Raw genomic sequence first — 16,690 nt, forward strand, 5'->3', positions numbered from 1 at the left:
CCTTTAACCCTTAGGAAGTGAAACCTAATATGGTAGAAATGATTGAAGACCTTGAGATGCCTCTGGAAAAGGTACTTGAAGAATTAATGGATGGAGATATAATAGTATTTCAGAGAGCTGATGTTAACCTAAGTGATTGTGAACTTCCCACTGTGAAGGAATATTTTAGGTATGGAAAATGTATTACAGTAATTTAAGTTTTAATAGTGAGCTAGCATTTTATATTAGATATGATGAAAAGCATATCAGTTGATGTTCCATATTGTTGCTTGAAATTTACTTTGTGCCCTGTTTCTTATGTGTATAAAAACAACATTTGGTTTCAATGCATTTATTCATTTTTTTTTTTTAAGATTTTTTTAATTGTTCCTTTTAATTGTTTGATTTGTCTTATTGTGTTTATAGAAAATGTTTTGTTTCGCCTGAATTTTTGACATAGCATTTGTCCCTGGGCTGAAAATGTGTTATATTTGTAGATCTATTTCGAGCGATGGAAATTCACTGTTTACATCCAGTCCACAACCAGGCCATCCACATTTTCTCTGGAGCATTTCATACCTGTTCAGAGCCTTTTGAATACACTTTTAAATTGAACTTCCTGCATGACCACCCCACACCCCACCCACAGTTTTTGAGCCACTTTAAGGAAAATTTAAACAACATCCATCAGGCAGCCATCTGACCCTTTGGTATTTGAATTGAAGGTCTGCTACATGAGCTAGGTATGATGGTAGAAAATTTTCCCAGTTACCTTCCACCCTGCCCTGCTCAGCTTCCAAATAGTGACTTCTTTCTAAAGATATAGGGATGGGTGGGTGCCACATCACCATCAAGTTGGAGCAGTATGGCATTAGGGACAAGTAGCTGCTAGGGATAAAGGGATGGATGAGTGGGAGAAGACAGAGTGGTATCAATTGACACTGCTCTTCATGGAATAATGTTATTAGTAGTGTTCCCCAGGGGTCCATGTAGTAGTAGTGGCACATGATGCAAGAAAGCAAGTGTAGGAGCTTATGCAGCATCAGCCAAAAAAAAAAAAAAAAAAAAAATCACACCATTCCCTCCAAATGCCTGTCCAGTTCCTCCTTAAATTTATTTAACCTATCAACTTCCACAACGACAGATGGAAGTTTGTTCCAGCAATTAACCACACGCTGGCTAAAGGCAAATTTCCGCACATCTATTCTACATCTGTCCTTTCTTAATTTGAACTTATGTCCCCGTAGGTTCGTAATCTGAACAAGTGGAAGGATCCAATCAGAATTCAGCGTGCTCAACCCATTCAAGGCCTTATAGACCTCAATCAGATCACCGCGCAGGTGCCTAGTTTCCAGCCACTGCAATTTGCAGAACTTAAGCCTCTCTTGGTAAGAGTATCCCTTCATTCCCCTCACCAATCGTGTTGCTCTTCTCTGTACACGCTCAAGCAAATCTACCTCCTTCCTAAAATGAGGCCTCCAGACCTGTACGCAGTACTCAAGGCGTGGCCTGACCATTGCCTTATACAGAGGGACAATCACCTCCTTTTCCCTGCTAGCAAAATTCCTATATATCATTGACAAAACCCCATGACCTGCCCTAGAAGCCTGTCTGCGTTGCTCAGAAAACTTCGTATCTGACTGCACAATTACTCCCAGGTCTTTTTCATTTTCTACCACCTTAAGTGTAGTACCACACAGTTGGTACGTTTCTCTGGGGTTACTTCTACCCATATGCAGTACTTTGCATTTGTCAAGGTTGAACTTCAGTTGCCACTTCTTAGCCCATCTGCCCAATTTATCTAGATCCTGTTGCAGTAGCACACTGCCATTACTGTCATTTACAACCCTGCCAACCTTTGTGTCATCTGCAAACTTCGACATTAAGCCTGATATACCTTCATCAATATCATTGATAAATACACAAAACAACAGTAGACCTAACACCGAACCCTGTGGGACTCCCCTAATAACATTAGTCCACGAAGAGCAGCACCCATTGATTACCACCCTCTGTCTTCTCCCACTTAACCATCCTTTTATCCATTGTAGCAACTTACCCTTAATACCATTCTGCTCCAATTTGTACAGTAGTCTTCCATGCGCAACAGTGTCAAAAGCTTTCCTGAAATCCAAGTATATGATATCAAAATTATTTTTTGCATCCAGTTCCTTTGTGACCACATCATAATATCCTATCAAATTTGTCAGACAAGACTTTCCCTTAACAAACCCATGCTGTGTTTGAATTATTGCTGCAGTCTTGTCTAGATGATCCTGCAATGCATCTTTAACCAGTGACTCCATTATTTTACCCGGAACAGAAGTTAAACTAACTGGTCTGTAATTACTCGTGTCACCCTTCGATCCACCTTTGTGAATTGGTGACACATTTGCACATCTCCAGTCCGTGGGAACCTCCCCTGAGTCCAAGGATGCTCTCATAATTATGGCTAAGGGTTTGCTTAGTTGCTTTGCCGCCTCCTTTAAAATAACTGGATAGATCCCATCCACCCCAGGTGCCTTTCTTATGTTTAACTTCAACAATTTGTCCTCCACTTTGCTCTCAGTTATTACAAAATCATTAAGCACACTGCTACAGTTTGATAACCTTCTTCCATTTTCAAATTGTAATAATTCCTCACGTGTGAATGTAGATGCAAAATACTCATTCAGTTTGTTTGCTATCTGAGCAGGATCATCAACAGTCGAACCATCGATGTCAAGTGGACCAATCATATTCATCCCCTTCCTTTTAGAGTTTATATAAGTAAAGAAATCCTTGCTGTTTTTCTTAGCATCTTTTGCCAAAGATTTCTCGTAATCCGCCTTCGCCTGCCAAACCTCCTTTGTGACCTGATTACAGACTAGCTTATATCTGCCACAGGCTTCTGCGTCACCTGATAATTTATATGCATCCCATGCATTTTTCTTCTCTGTCACGAGTCTCATTAGTTCATTTGATAACCACTTAGGCCTAAACCTTGAACGATATTTCTTAATCGGTATATAAAGTCTAGTAGCTTCCACGATTAATTCCTTGAATGCTTCCCACTTAGAATTTACTGTTGGTAACATCGTTGGTAACATCGGGCCGCACGTAAAGTACTATTTTTAGATATATATTATTTGTTATCATGAAGAAGTAATATAACATAAAAAAATTATTCTCTAACAACCAAGAATTTAATGAGATGAATAGAACTGTTTTACATCTTTAAAAATTTTTTTTTAAAATTTCAGGTGTTAATTTTGTAGTTGAGATTCTTAAAACTGCTTGTAAATGTTCATTGGTGATGCATGATCGTAAAGAATTTTTATTTAGATTCATGATGGAAAACGTTTGTTTACATATGTAGGTTGATCCAAAAATAACCAACATTTTTTGGGCAAAATCTTTAAGTTCGTCGAATTTGTCCGAATTAAGATTATTGTAAAATTTACAGATTTCCTCACGATGGTTCATTTCCCTTAAATCGGTATCACACTGCAGATCTATAATCTGAAGTTGTGGTTCACTCTGTGCACTATCAATTTCTCTTGAAAATGGGTGGCGCACTATTGCCAACCTTTTCTCAATTTTTCGGAAGTCGCCAAATCTTCGTGAAAAGTCATCATTCAAAGCATTAATAATTTCACAATATTTTTCAAATTTACTTTCTGGAATCTTCAGCAACTTCATGGTTGGAAAGTGGTCTACCTTGTTAATCAATAAATGTCTAAGGAACAACTGGAGTTTTAATTCAAATCCATTCAAACTTTTTACCATATCATGGGCGTATAAATTTTTCCCTTGTAACACGGTGTTGAAAGTATTTAAGTGTGTAACGATGTTCAGGGTAAACACAAATCCAGTTATTATCAGTTAATTCGGGAAAGTCCATAATATTTTTCAGTTTTAAAAATAGAATGATGTCACCTTTAAGATCTCATACTCGCCGAAGAACTTTTCCTAAGCTAAGTCATCGAATTTGGCTATGATAAGGAATATCTGTGTACTCGGATTCAGTATCTTGAAGAAAATTAACGAATTGTCTGTTTCAGGCCCCTCGATAGTATTAAATTTACTAGTTTATTTACTAGTTAATTTTACTAGAATTACTAAATTTTACTCAATTTTAAATTTTTCTAGTTAATTTACTAATATAAGATGTGACATGTTCAACTTTTAACACATTTTTACATAATACTTGTTGATGTATAATACAATGAATTGTAATTAAATTATAATCAGGATAATTTTTACAGATTTTATACTGAATTAAAGACGGTCTTTAACATTTTTACCTGTCAAACTTGGTGCTCCGTCAGTTGTTACACTTACCATTTTGTTCCATTGTAAATTATATCTTGTTAAGCATTTTTCAACTTTTTCAAATATATCAGCTCCCGTTGTTGGGTCTTTAAGAGATTCCATTGAAAGAGGCTCTTCGATAATTTCAAAATTAGAGGTACATCCACGTATGAAAGTTAATAACCAGGCAATATTCTTTTGGTCGTTACTTTCATTGAGAGCTATCGAGTACCATGTTATGGATTTTAATACTGATAATAATTTCTCATTAACATTTGAATCAATACATTCAATTCTTCTTTACCCACCCGGCTAGGTAAAGTGCCTGCCTGGTAACCCAAAGGTCGCAGATTCGATTCTCGCTTCGGGCTTGGATCAGAGTACTGCAAAAACCTTGGGAGGTGCATTATGGCCACAGAAGCCTATGTACCAACAACTACCAAAAAAAAAAAAAAAAAAAAAACAATTCGCCGAGGTAAACTTATATTCTCAAATTTGTGTTTAATGTCAGGACATATAATTCCACAAGCTTCAGTCATACATTCTTTAATATAGTGTCCATCAGAAAAAGGCTCATTGCTTTTTGTAATTATATGAGAAATAAAAACTTGCTTCTACAGTAGCTTCTTGTTCCTTAGTTACCCGCGTAAACACATTTTGTTGTGTAGATAAATTTTGAATCAATCCATCAGCAGTTTTCTTTCTCGCTTCCGGAGTTAAATTGGCACCATATTCGGAATGTTTAGTAGTGAAATGTCTTTTAATATTGTACACTTTCAACACTGAGATACTCTCCCTGCAGATGAAACAAAATAGTCTCGTTATTTATGTTAGCAAAAAAATAATTTGCGTTCCCCTCTTCATTGAAGACATGAAGCTCTTGTTGAATTTTTCGTTTTTTATTCAATTTTAAAAGGGCGTAAATTTTTTTTATCGCTACTGGCACCAAGATGATAACCGAAGATAACGCAAAAAAACTAACTGCGGGATGACCGTCAGAGAAAACAGATTAGAACTGCGGCCGGTCAGCAGTCCTATCATATTACTCCGCCACCGCAGCAAAGCCGTTGTCATCACTGGTTGTCTGTTACCGTAGTTTCGCGCGGTTAGTTTATAATCGCATATTATATCATTATAAAAGCGCCCGTTGGCTTGCTCCGGTTCGCGCACAACTTCAAATTCTATCTCAATTTCAGCAATACAGAGATGATAAAACAATTTACAAGTTGATAAATTCTATAATGTATTACATATACAAATTTATTTTTCAAAAAGGCGTCGCAAAAGGCATAAAATAAGTGAACTTTTTTTTCGAAAATACAATTAAAGCTCGTAGGCCGCACAAAATTGTGCGGCGGGCCATGGTTTGCCCGGGCTTGAAAGACAACTTAGTGTTATATCTTGCAAAAAGGATTGTTCTGCTCCTTTGCTTATCTTTGGTGGCACTCTGATTTCTTGTCAAGATGATTATCATTATTATTTCTCCCTGATTTGGGGTTCCGCCTCACGACGGGTATTGCTACTAAGTACACAGGGTGGTTATGTCTGGTTTTACTGTTGGTTGAGGGGCACCTCCGTAGCCAGGTGGGCAGGAGCACCAGGGCATAACACACGCTTCTTGATAACACCGGGGTTCGAGCCCGTGCCCACCAAATACGTAGGATGCAGAAAGGTCAGGGAATGACCATTGCATATCCCTGGAGCAATGTGGCCTTAGTTGCTAATGCTCCTAAAAACCAAATAACAACTGTTGGTCGAGGAACTGTCTGACTAGCCTACAGGAGTTTTATTATTATATTATTTCTGCCCGATTGGGGGTTCCACCTCATGATGGGTATTGCTACCAAGTACGCATAGTGTTTGTTGTTATGTCTGGTCGAGGAACTCTGACTATCCTACAGGTTTTCATGATTGCAACTTTCTGCAGTTCCTTGTAGGTGTACACTGGGAGACCTATTGCTGCTAGGCTGTCATGTAGGGTCTTTGGCACCATACCTCTGGTTATCACGATGATCAGGATGGTCGTAACTTGTTGCATATGCCACATCTCTTTGATCTCCTCCTGTCTTAGGTTCATGTACTTCCTGATTTTTTCTGCATGTGGCCAGTGTTGGGTACCGCTATGCCAATCAGATAGGTAGGCTTTTCCTTCTTGTCTACATGGGTTATGTCTGGTCTATTGTGCAGGATTGTCTTATCCATTATTATGGGGTCTCTAGTACTGCCTGGGGTTTGTACTTGTAGTATGGTACATTTTCTTCGATCAACTGGTACTTCCTTGCTAGATTCTTATGTATTAACCTCGATACCTGTTCGTGTCTATGGGTGATTACTTTACACCCCACGGTGATGTGTTGGATTGTTTCTGAAGCCAGGTGGTATCGTCAACATGTGTCATCGGACTCCTTGACGATGTATTTTCTATAGTTTCTGGTGTTCATTACCTGGTCTTGGATGGCGAGCATGAATCCTTCGGTTTCGGGGAAGAGCGTCCCGCTCGTGAGCCATGCATTGGAAGCAATTTTATCTATGTGATCTTTGGAGATCATTGTATTGTCTGCCATGGAGTGTCTTCTCTGCCCATTTTTCTAGCTTCATTTGCATCTCTTGGTTGGGAAGGGACTCCTTGCTTTTTGGGTGGGGGTATACCGCCTGTATGTCTTCCTTATGGCCTGGTGGGGTGCTCATGCACTCCACCTGGAACACCTGATGCACTCCACCAGAAACCAGCTGCTGTGTGTTTCTGGAAGTAATCCTTCAGGTTAGCAATCAATGTTTTCTGCTGCTCAATGAGGTCTACAGGCCCCTTCCTCCTTTCGGAGCAGTTGTCAGTCTCTCCATGCCTGTCCGGGTGGTGTTGACAGCTCTTGGTCATTATTGTCCTTGTCTGTGATATTCTCCAGCTCAGTGTTAGTCCAATCTATTACCCCGAAGGAGTGTTAGCACTGGGACTGCATAGGTGTTTATGGCTTTAAGTGTGTTCCCTCCGTTCAGCAGGTTTCTGAGTGTCTGTTGGTATTTTTTGGTCAGTCAGGCCTGAATTTCCTTGTGCTATAACTGCTGAGCCTGCATCATCCCAGATATTTTTAGGCCTCTCCCTCTGCCATGGCTTCGATCTCTTTACCAGTCTGTGGCTGGATGTTTAGTTTTTTTGACTAGTTTTCTAGTTTCTTGTTGCAGTCCATGGGTCTTGCATTTCTCTAGACAAAATTCCATTCTAATATCATTGCTGAATTTTTTTTTTTTTTTTTTTTTTTGCTGATCTGGAGTACTTGCTGGAGTTGCTTCTCAGTTCCCACGTAGAGCTTGATATCATCCCTGTACATCAGGTGGGTGAGGGTGTACAGGTTCTTCCTTCCTTCTTTGAGATTATAGCCATACTTGCTGCTCTTGTGCATGGTAGATAGTGGATTAAGTGCTAGACAGAACCACAGTGGGCTCAGGGCATTTCCCAGAAAGATTTCTCTCATGATGGGGATTGGATTGGTTGTGATGTTCTTGACCTCAATGTTGAACTCCAGGGACTCACATCTGGTGAGTATGGGCTTGGCACACCCAGGGTCCTGAGCTGGACCTAATCGTTCTTCTCTTTCTTGGTCCCCTTCTTCTTCTGACTCTTGTTCTCTTTCTCTCTCTCAGGGTAATTCAGAAACATTTTTTTTTTTTTTTTTTTGCCTGGCTAATAATAACAATAACGAGGCACGGAGTCAAAGGCCTTGCAGTAATCGATGTAGGCTGTGTACATGATGCACCGCTTCTTGTAGGACCACGGCATCTATGGTTAATTGCTTAATTGCTCATCTATGCTTATCTTTGGTATACTCCGATTCCTTATCAAGATGATTGTTGTTGTTGTTATTATTATTATTAGCTATATGATGCAAGGAAGCATGAGGCTTATACTGCATGAGCCAAAAAAAATTTGAGAACCCTGAGAGAGAGAGAGAGAGAGAGAGAGAGAGAGAGAGAGAGAGAGAAGTAGAAAGGAATCACCAAGAAAGAAAAGAATGATGATATCCAGCTTGGGACCATGGGTGTCCCAAGGCCATAATCACGAGATGTGTTCCCCTGTTATATCTCTTTTGGGGATTACTTCTAATCTCTCTTGGCACAACCACATTACAAATATTGCTTCCTCTGCATCTGAAAAACTTAGTATTCTCTTTCTCTCATAGCATTACTTTTCTTCCAAACAGCTGCTCACTGTACAAATCGCAAATCTGCCCTACCATGGAATATTGTTTCCACAACTGGGATGGTGCCCAAAAACTTCTTTCAGGCTTATAATTCGAGCCCGTCACCACCAAATACGGAGGATGCGGAAAGGTCAGGGAATGACCACCGCATATTCCCGGAGCAATATGGCCTTAGTTGCTAATGCTCCTAAAAACCAAACAACAAACATCAGGCTTATAAATTCCATTCAGAAGAGAGCAGTTAGGTTAATTGACAAATCTCCCACAGACTCTCTCTCATAGACGTTCTGTTTCTGCTGCATGACTTTTCTAGAGATACTTACATGGGCACTGTTCTTTTGAATTAGCTTTCATAATTCCCATTATTTCTTTCAAAACAATCCGAACATATGCCACCAACATCCATTTACTGTCCACTTCAAATTCACAGAACCAACTTTTCATCTTCCTTTTTTAGTAAATTAATAAGAGGAGTTTACCTCAATATAGTCCGTGGAACACTTCCGTATGATACCCTCCAGAAATTAAAACGGAAAAAACGAAAAAATCGACAACTTACCGGTACATTAAAGTAAAATATAAATAATTAAAGTAAATTATAAATAATTAAATAATCAATTTAACACAATTCAAAATCAATTCAAAACAATTAAAATTCAAATTAACGCAATTAAAAGAAGCTAACGAAAATATTCAAAACGATTTTCCTTCCTTTCCTTCTGGAGTAGTTGCTGGAGGAAAATCGTTTTGAATATTTTCGTTAGCTTCTTTTAATTGCGTTAATTTGAATTTTAATTGTTTTGAATTGATTTTGAATTGTGTTAAATTGATTATTTAATTATTTATAATTTACTTTAATTATTTATATTTTACTTTAATGTACCGGTAAGTTGTCGATTTTTTCGTTTTTTCCGTTTTAATTTCTGGAGGGTATCATACGGAAGTGTTCCACGTACTATATTGAGGTAAACTCCTCTTATTAATTTACTAATATCATTATCAACTTAGAACATATTGAGTATTACAGCTCTGATTCATACTATCTTCCTTTTTTATACATTCGACTGCCGTTTTCTGGAATAACCTTCCTTCATACATATTTCCTGAAAATTACAGTCTACAGAAGTTCAAGTCTAACAAATATCTTCTTTCTTCTTTTTTTCAAACTCCAACCCATGCACGATACTAAGTACAATAGGTTCTACCTCTCTTGTTTGGGGTTTTCATAAAAAAAAAAAAAGAAGTGAATACCATCTGTACAACATAGATTCCTTCTATCTACAGTTGTGAGCTAAGCTGATAAAAATCCCTCCCCCCTAGGGTGTTAACTTAATCCACAAGCCATTCAAAACATATTCCCTCCTATCATGTCTGGGTAGAACTGCAGACAGACACATTCTGACATAACTAGCATCATTTTTTCAGCATGGTCCTATATTTATATAACAAATGGTCAAGGTCGTGCATGTTTAATATTGTTAGTACTCACTGAATAATGCTCTCTTTACTCCCCTTAAAATCTGACAACCTGTTGGTAACATTATCAGTTGTTGCTTCTGGCAAATGCCCCCTGGTTTGGTCCACCTGTCTTAATTCCAAAAAATATTACCCATTTCCCTGACAATTGAGTCTCCCAATAAAACTAGAAAACTAGGTTGTTCAGAAGTTGAATGGATTAATATGAAGTGTGTGTAGGTTCTTGTTTTTCTTACCTTTCTTGGATGTTTTTAATCATTAATATCTTGTGATCTATATTAATATCTGGTAGGGGCCATGTTGGAGAGGCTGTGGGCACTGGATCCCATTGATGCTAATCTAGCATCCCAAAAGCATCAATTGGCTTTCCCTTTAACATATACAGGAGCAGGTCATGGGATTTGGTCAATGATATACAGGAATTTTGCTAGGAAAAGGAGGTGATTATCTCCTTGCATAAGGCAATGGTCAGGTGACACCTTCAGTAATCTGTACAGGTCTGAAGACCTCATTTGAGGAAGCATGTAGAGTTGCTAGTACATGTAGTAAGAGAACCAGGACATGGAAGGGAATCAAGATTGGTGAGGGGGAACAAAGTGGTTCTCTTACCAAGAAAGACTTAAGTTCTGAAAATTGCACTGTCTGGAGACTATGCACTTGCAAGGTGATCTCATTGAGGTGTATAAAGTCTTGAATGGTTTGAGCAGGCTCAATGCTTGATGGGACTCAGATTATGAACCAGAGGGTGCATAAATTGAAATTGAAGAAAGGCAGTTGGAAAAAATTCCATTTGTTCCAGTGGAGGTCAACAACTTAAATTAATTCAAGGCAGAACTAGGCAAACATTTGGAGTGAATGAATGAGTGAAATGGGAAGGGGTGTTTTTTTTTTTTTTTCCCCTGTTTGATGCTGTATAAGCTTGCTTTCTTGCATCATTTTCCTCTACTAGTGCTGATGAGATTAAATCATGCCAGACAGTCAATGTGAAACACGGTGTACACAACTCTTGGTTTTCAGTGATATTTTTTATGATTAAACCTTATGATGTGGCACTAGTAGTATGTATTGCAAAAAATAAAAGATGGTGATGGCTCGATTTTCCCATTTTAAGTGTTTAATACAAAGGTTAGACAATAAAATAACAGCAACAAAGTTTGTCTTTCCCATATATCATTGTCTTCTTTAACGTTGCAGTGGCTGATATATTATAAATGATTTTTTAACATGTACTACTTGCTGAATAATAATCAATTTTGTGTGTTAGATGAGCATCTATTCTGTAAGGAAAAATATTGTTAGAGTTAACTCTGTTTACTGTTCCAGTATTAAACTGCATTTACTCTTCTAGTAGGATGTAACTTATTATTGATGGTATTCAAGCATTTAGTTATGATACAATTTTTGGTGATCTATTCTTGGCGAGCTAAAGTGGAGGCTCAAAGTAATAAAGTTGAATGCTTTGCCATTTGCAGAATCTCAATGGTGTTTACAGATTTGTACACAATTTCTTGTACATTGCATATTGCAGAATTTTTTCATGCATAGTTCACAATATGATATGAAATTACCTAAACTTTGTAATGATTTTTTTCATATTAAATATCATTGTTTTATTTATAAGATGATTAATTCATGACAATGTTCTTTATTATAAATTTACATACTGTTTGAGTTTCTTTATTTTAGGGATCTCTTCTACAGAGTTGAAGTTACTTTCTGTGATAAAACTATTTCTAATGATCCTGGATTTAGCATGGAACTTTCTCTAAAGATGAATTATGATCAGGTGTGTGTCCACTTATTACAGTAACAAGGGGATTTTAAGGTTATGAAAAATTTTATTAGTGTATTTTGAATGTCATTTTTACATGAGTAAATATATGTTGCTAGAGATCTGTATCTGAGAGGTTCTTTATTTATTAGTGACATAAGATATGAAGTTTATTTGCTATAGTCATATTATTTAATTTTTTCAGAAGCGAGTTTCCCAACACTCTGGCTTTCAGATGTCAGTTTTACTGATCACAGTGACTTTCTTCAATGATTTCTATTATTCTTGCTTTTTTATTTGTTTTTTGCATAGTTAGATTAAAGAGGTATATAAAAACCAAAAAAAGAATTCCATCTAAAATAACTACTATTATTTTTGGCTGTACATTGTGAGTTGTGAGACTCGATATGTGGCCGACAACCATGACAGCTGCCTCTCATATTCATATTTTAGCAAATAAATGCCTTTTCATCCATCAAAACAAGCCAGACATTAGACTTTATTAACTCTCTAATGCACTGATTTTTCCAAAGCATAAAAATCATTACAAATTCTTTAAAGGAGCAGCGATATTAAATATCTTGGATAATACTTTAATTGCATACTTTTAATAAGATAACTTTTCGAACTACAGTAATTAGTTTCGATCACTATACAGAATAAATGCTGTTTCGTCCTTTACATTATTGAGTACCTCTCAGTTATGTTTCACACATATGCTAGCTAGTTGAATGAGTCTTTTGACATTGTTCTTTTACTTCAGTGGTATTGCCTGTCAAGACCCTAAGTGAGTAGTGAGACTCGATATGTGGCATACAACCCCGCAAGCTGCTTCTAACATAAAAAGAGGAGAAAATTAAGACTAGGAATTAAAAAGGGTATTGAAATTGATATTCTGAATTTAATAATAGTTTGTGTAAAGGAAAAAATAATATTCATTCTCTGTAGTGAGACATACTATTTACTTTGTTTGGAGGAGTTAGCTTATTCACAAAAGTATGCAATTATAGTATTAACCTAGATATTTAATGACATTGCTCTGTTATAGAATTTCTAATAATTTTTATGCTTTGGAAGAATCACTGCATTAGAGAGCTAATAAAGCTTTCTGTCCTGCTTGTTTTGATGAATGAAAAAGCATTTATTCACTTACGGTATTAAGGTTAAGGTAATAGGATCTTTCAATATCAAGTGCCAGAAATATTTCTCCATTTGTGGGTCATTGAGGCTTGTAGGAGAAGAATATTATGCAAGTTCAGAATATTTCAAAAGCTTAAAGGTATTATATGATGAACTTGCCAAATCCTTAACAGTTAAGAATCCCAGTTTGTTGGGTTTTGGAATCCTTACTGGCTAAAGCCAGTAAGGATTCCAAATAACATATACGCTTCTTGAGAAAATTAACAGAACATGTAGTGTAACACGTGCTGTTTGCAATGAAGAGGAGCAAAATTTAGTATGGTTGTGTGCCATAGTATAAAGATAAAATGAGGAGACAATGAGAAACTTTTGGTAAGTGTTCATTTGTATACTTGTCCAGTGTACGTGGACATTTATAGGAGTTGTATAAGAATTTCCAAAAATTAGCATTAGTATTAGTAGAGGCATTTGATGCAAGAAAGCAAGCTTATGCAGCATCAGCAAAAAAAAAAAAAAAAAAAAACCACTTCCACTTCACCCCTCTGTTCGTTCGAAATACCTGTTCAGCTGAGCCTTAAACTTATTTAGGCTATCAACCTCCACCACAAGGGATGGAAGTCTGTTCCACCAACCAACCACCCGCTGGCTAAAGGCAAATTTCCGCACGTCTATCCTACATCTGTCTTTCCTCAATTTGAATTTATGCCCTCTCAGGTGATTTTTCTGAGCTAGAGGAAGAATCCCATCAGCATTGAGCATGTTTAAACCATTCAAGGCTTTATACACCTCTATCAGATCACCTCGCTGGTGCCTAGTCTCCAGACACTGCAATTTGCAAAACTTAAGCCTTTCTTCGTAAGAGCACCCCTTTGTTCCATTCATTAATCTTGTTGCCCTTCTCTGTACTCGTTCCAGCAGCTCTACATCCTTCTTGAAATGAGACCTCCAGACCTGTATACAGTACTCTAGGTGTGGCCTGACCATTGCCTTATACAATGGAATAATCACCTCCTTATTCCTGCTGGAAAAATTCCTGTATATCATTGACAATACTCCATGAGCTACTCTTGCAGCCCGTCTGCACTGCTCAGAGAACTTCATATCTGCCTGCACAACCACCCCCATGTCCCTTTCATTTTCTACCACTGTCAGTGTAGTACCACAGAGTTGATACGTTGCTCTGGGGTTGCTGTTTCCCATGTGTAGTACTTTACATTTGTCAATGTTAAACTTCATTTGCCACCTCTCAGCCCATCTGCTCAACCTTTCCAGATCCTCTTGCAGCAGCATAGTGTCAGTAGTGTCCTTGACAACCCTGCCAACCTTTGTATCATCTGCAAACTTGGACATTAAGCTTGATATACCATCATCAATATCATTGATAAATACAGAAAACAATAATGGACCCAACACTGAGCCCTGAGGGACTCCACTAATAACATTAGTCCACGATGAGCAGTGTCCATTGATTACCACTCTCTGTCTTCTCCCCCTCAACTACCCCTTTATCCATAGCAGCAATTTGCCTCCAATGTCACACTGCTCCAATTTGTGTAGCAGTCTTCCATGTGCAACAGTATCAAAAGCCTTTCTAAGATCCAAGTATATAATATCAAAGTTATTCCCTGCATCCAGTTCTTTTGTGACTGCATCATAGTATCCAATCAAGTTGGTCAGGCAAGACTTCCCCTTAACAAAACCATGCTGTGTCTGAGCTATAACTGAAATCTTGTCTAAATGATCCTGCAGTGCTTCTTTAACCAGTGCCTCCATTAATTTTCCTGGAACAGAAGTTAAGCTCACAGGTCTATAATTACTTGTGTCAGCCTTTGATCCTCCTTTGTGAATTGGGGTCACATTTGCACATTTCCAGTCTATGGGTACCTCCCCTGAGTCCAAGGAAGCTCTCATAATTATGGCTAAGGGTTTGCTTACTTCCTTTGCTGCCTCCTTTAATATAACTGGATAGATCCCATCCACCCCGGGTGCCTTTCTTGTGTTTATCTTCAACAGTTTCTCCTCCACTTTACTCCCAGTTATTTCAAGATTCTATAGCTTACTGCTAGAGTTGAATACACCTCTGGCATTCTCCTTGCTGAATAACTCCTCATGTGTGAATGTCGATGAAAAATATTCATTTAGTTTGTTAGCTACCTGAGCAGGATCATCAACAGTTGACCCATCAATATCAAGTGGACCAATCTGATTCATCCCCTTCCTTCTAAAGTTTACATAAGAAAATAACTCTTTGCTGTTTTTCTTTGCATCCCTTGCCAAGGATTGCTCGTAATCTGCCTTCGCCTGCCTAACCTCCTTTGTAACTTGGTTGCATATCAACTTGTATCTATCATAGGCTTCTGTGCCATGTGTTAATTTGTAAGTATCCCATGCATTTTTCTTCTCTGCCATATGCCTCATTAGTTCATCTGACATCCATTTTGGCCTAAACCTTGAACAATATTTCTTAGTTGGTATGTAAAGCCTAGTAGCTTCCAAGATAAGTTCTTTGAATGCTTCCCATTTTGAATTTGCTGTTGGTAACATCATCAGTTGGTTGGTCCCACTGTATAGAATTTACATACTGTCTCAGTCCATCGTAGTCGCCTTTACGGAAGCAATAACCCTTCCCTTTACCCCTAATGGTAGTTACCTCTTTCAGTAAATCCCACTTCAGCACACTGTGATCACTGCCACCTAGTGGTTCGTTTATCTGCAGATTCTTAATGCATGAAGAATCACTGCCGATAATCAAATCAAGAGTATTACTCCCTCTAGTTGCCTCCCGAACATGCTGATGTAGGAAACAGTCATCCAATAAATCCACAAAAGCCCTGCTAGTGTGTGAGTGACCAGGGCCCAAATTCCAGTCAATATCTGGGAAATTAAAATCTCCCATTATAAGACTCTCTGATTTACTGGCCCACTCTATTTCCCTGTACAGTTCCTTATTATACTCATCAGAGTCATTAGGCCTATAGCACACTCCTACTCTCAATTTTGATCTCCCAATGCTTATGTCACACCAAACTGACTCAACACTGCACTGTCCAGCGATGTCGACTGGCTTCACTTCCTTGGTTTTTATGTGTTTCTTAACTAATAGCATAAACCCTCCCCCCTTCCTATCCTTTCTGTAAACATTGTACTCCCCAAATTGCAGTTCTGCATCCCTTATATCTGTGTGACACCACGTCTCTGATATCCCAACAATATCTGCCTTTGATGTTTTGAGCAATACCTCAAATTCATCAAATTTATTTACTAAACTCCTAGCATTGGTGTACACGCAAGTATACCTGCACCTGTTTCTATTCTTAGCTACCCTAACACAACCCATATGTTTACTTGTACCGCAATGGCTCCCAGCAGTCCCTGAAATACCATGCATCTTGTTTTTCAGGCTTCTGCTCATTCTAATAGAAGCAGTGCAAGAATCTCTTTCACCTCTGCCAGTGGCTACTGTCAATCTATTGGTCTTTGTCTCCCCCCAAGCTAGCAGGTTTCCGACCCACCTAACACTGCCTCGATAGCATCAGCAAATATTCTTGCACCCTTTCTATTTAAGTGTATCCCATCCCTGTAGAAGCAATCTCTCCTGTTAACAAGTACAGTACAGGCTGAAAAAAATTCTACCCCTTGAGCCTTGCACAATCTTTCCAGGGCCGAATTGATCGACAAGGCTCTCATCATATACTCCCTCCTATCGTGTCTGGGCAGAATTGCAGACACTTTCAAATTCAACCCTAATTCTCGGCTTTTGTTCAACACATTACAGAAGACACATTACAAATGTCACATTACAGAAGACAATGTAGGAAAATGGTCACATGACATC

At 38.1% G+C, this 16,690-nt stretch overlaps 1 protein-coding gene across 1 annotated transcript in view; it reads left to right on the top strand.

Moving 5' to 3' along the window:
* The window catches only part of Usp7 (Ubiquitin-specific protease 7), a 518,151-nt gene that overhangs the window by 437,998 nt on the left and 63,463 nt on the right, over positions 1–16,690 (top strand). The window contains exons 23-24 of the mRNA XM_090378438.1: positions 15–169; positions 11,631–11,730. Coding sequence (XP_090234564.1) covers positions 15–169; positions 11,631–11,730 — 255 coding nt within the window. The remainder of the gene's footprint in view (positions 1–14; positions 170–11,630; positions 11,731–16,690) is intronic.

The sequence above is a fragment of the Mastigoproctus giganteus genome, chromosome 7 (assembly GCF_048544385.1).
Source record: "Mastigoproctus giganteus isolate SK-2022 chromosome 7, ASM4854438v1, whole genome shotgun sequence".
Lineage (NCBI taxonomy): Eukaryota > Metazoa > Arthropoda > Arachnida > Uropygi > Thelyphonidae > Mastigoproctus > Mastigoproctus giganteus.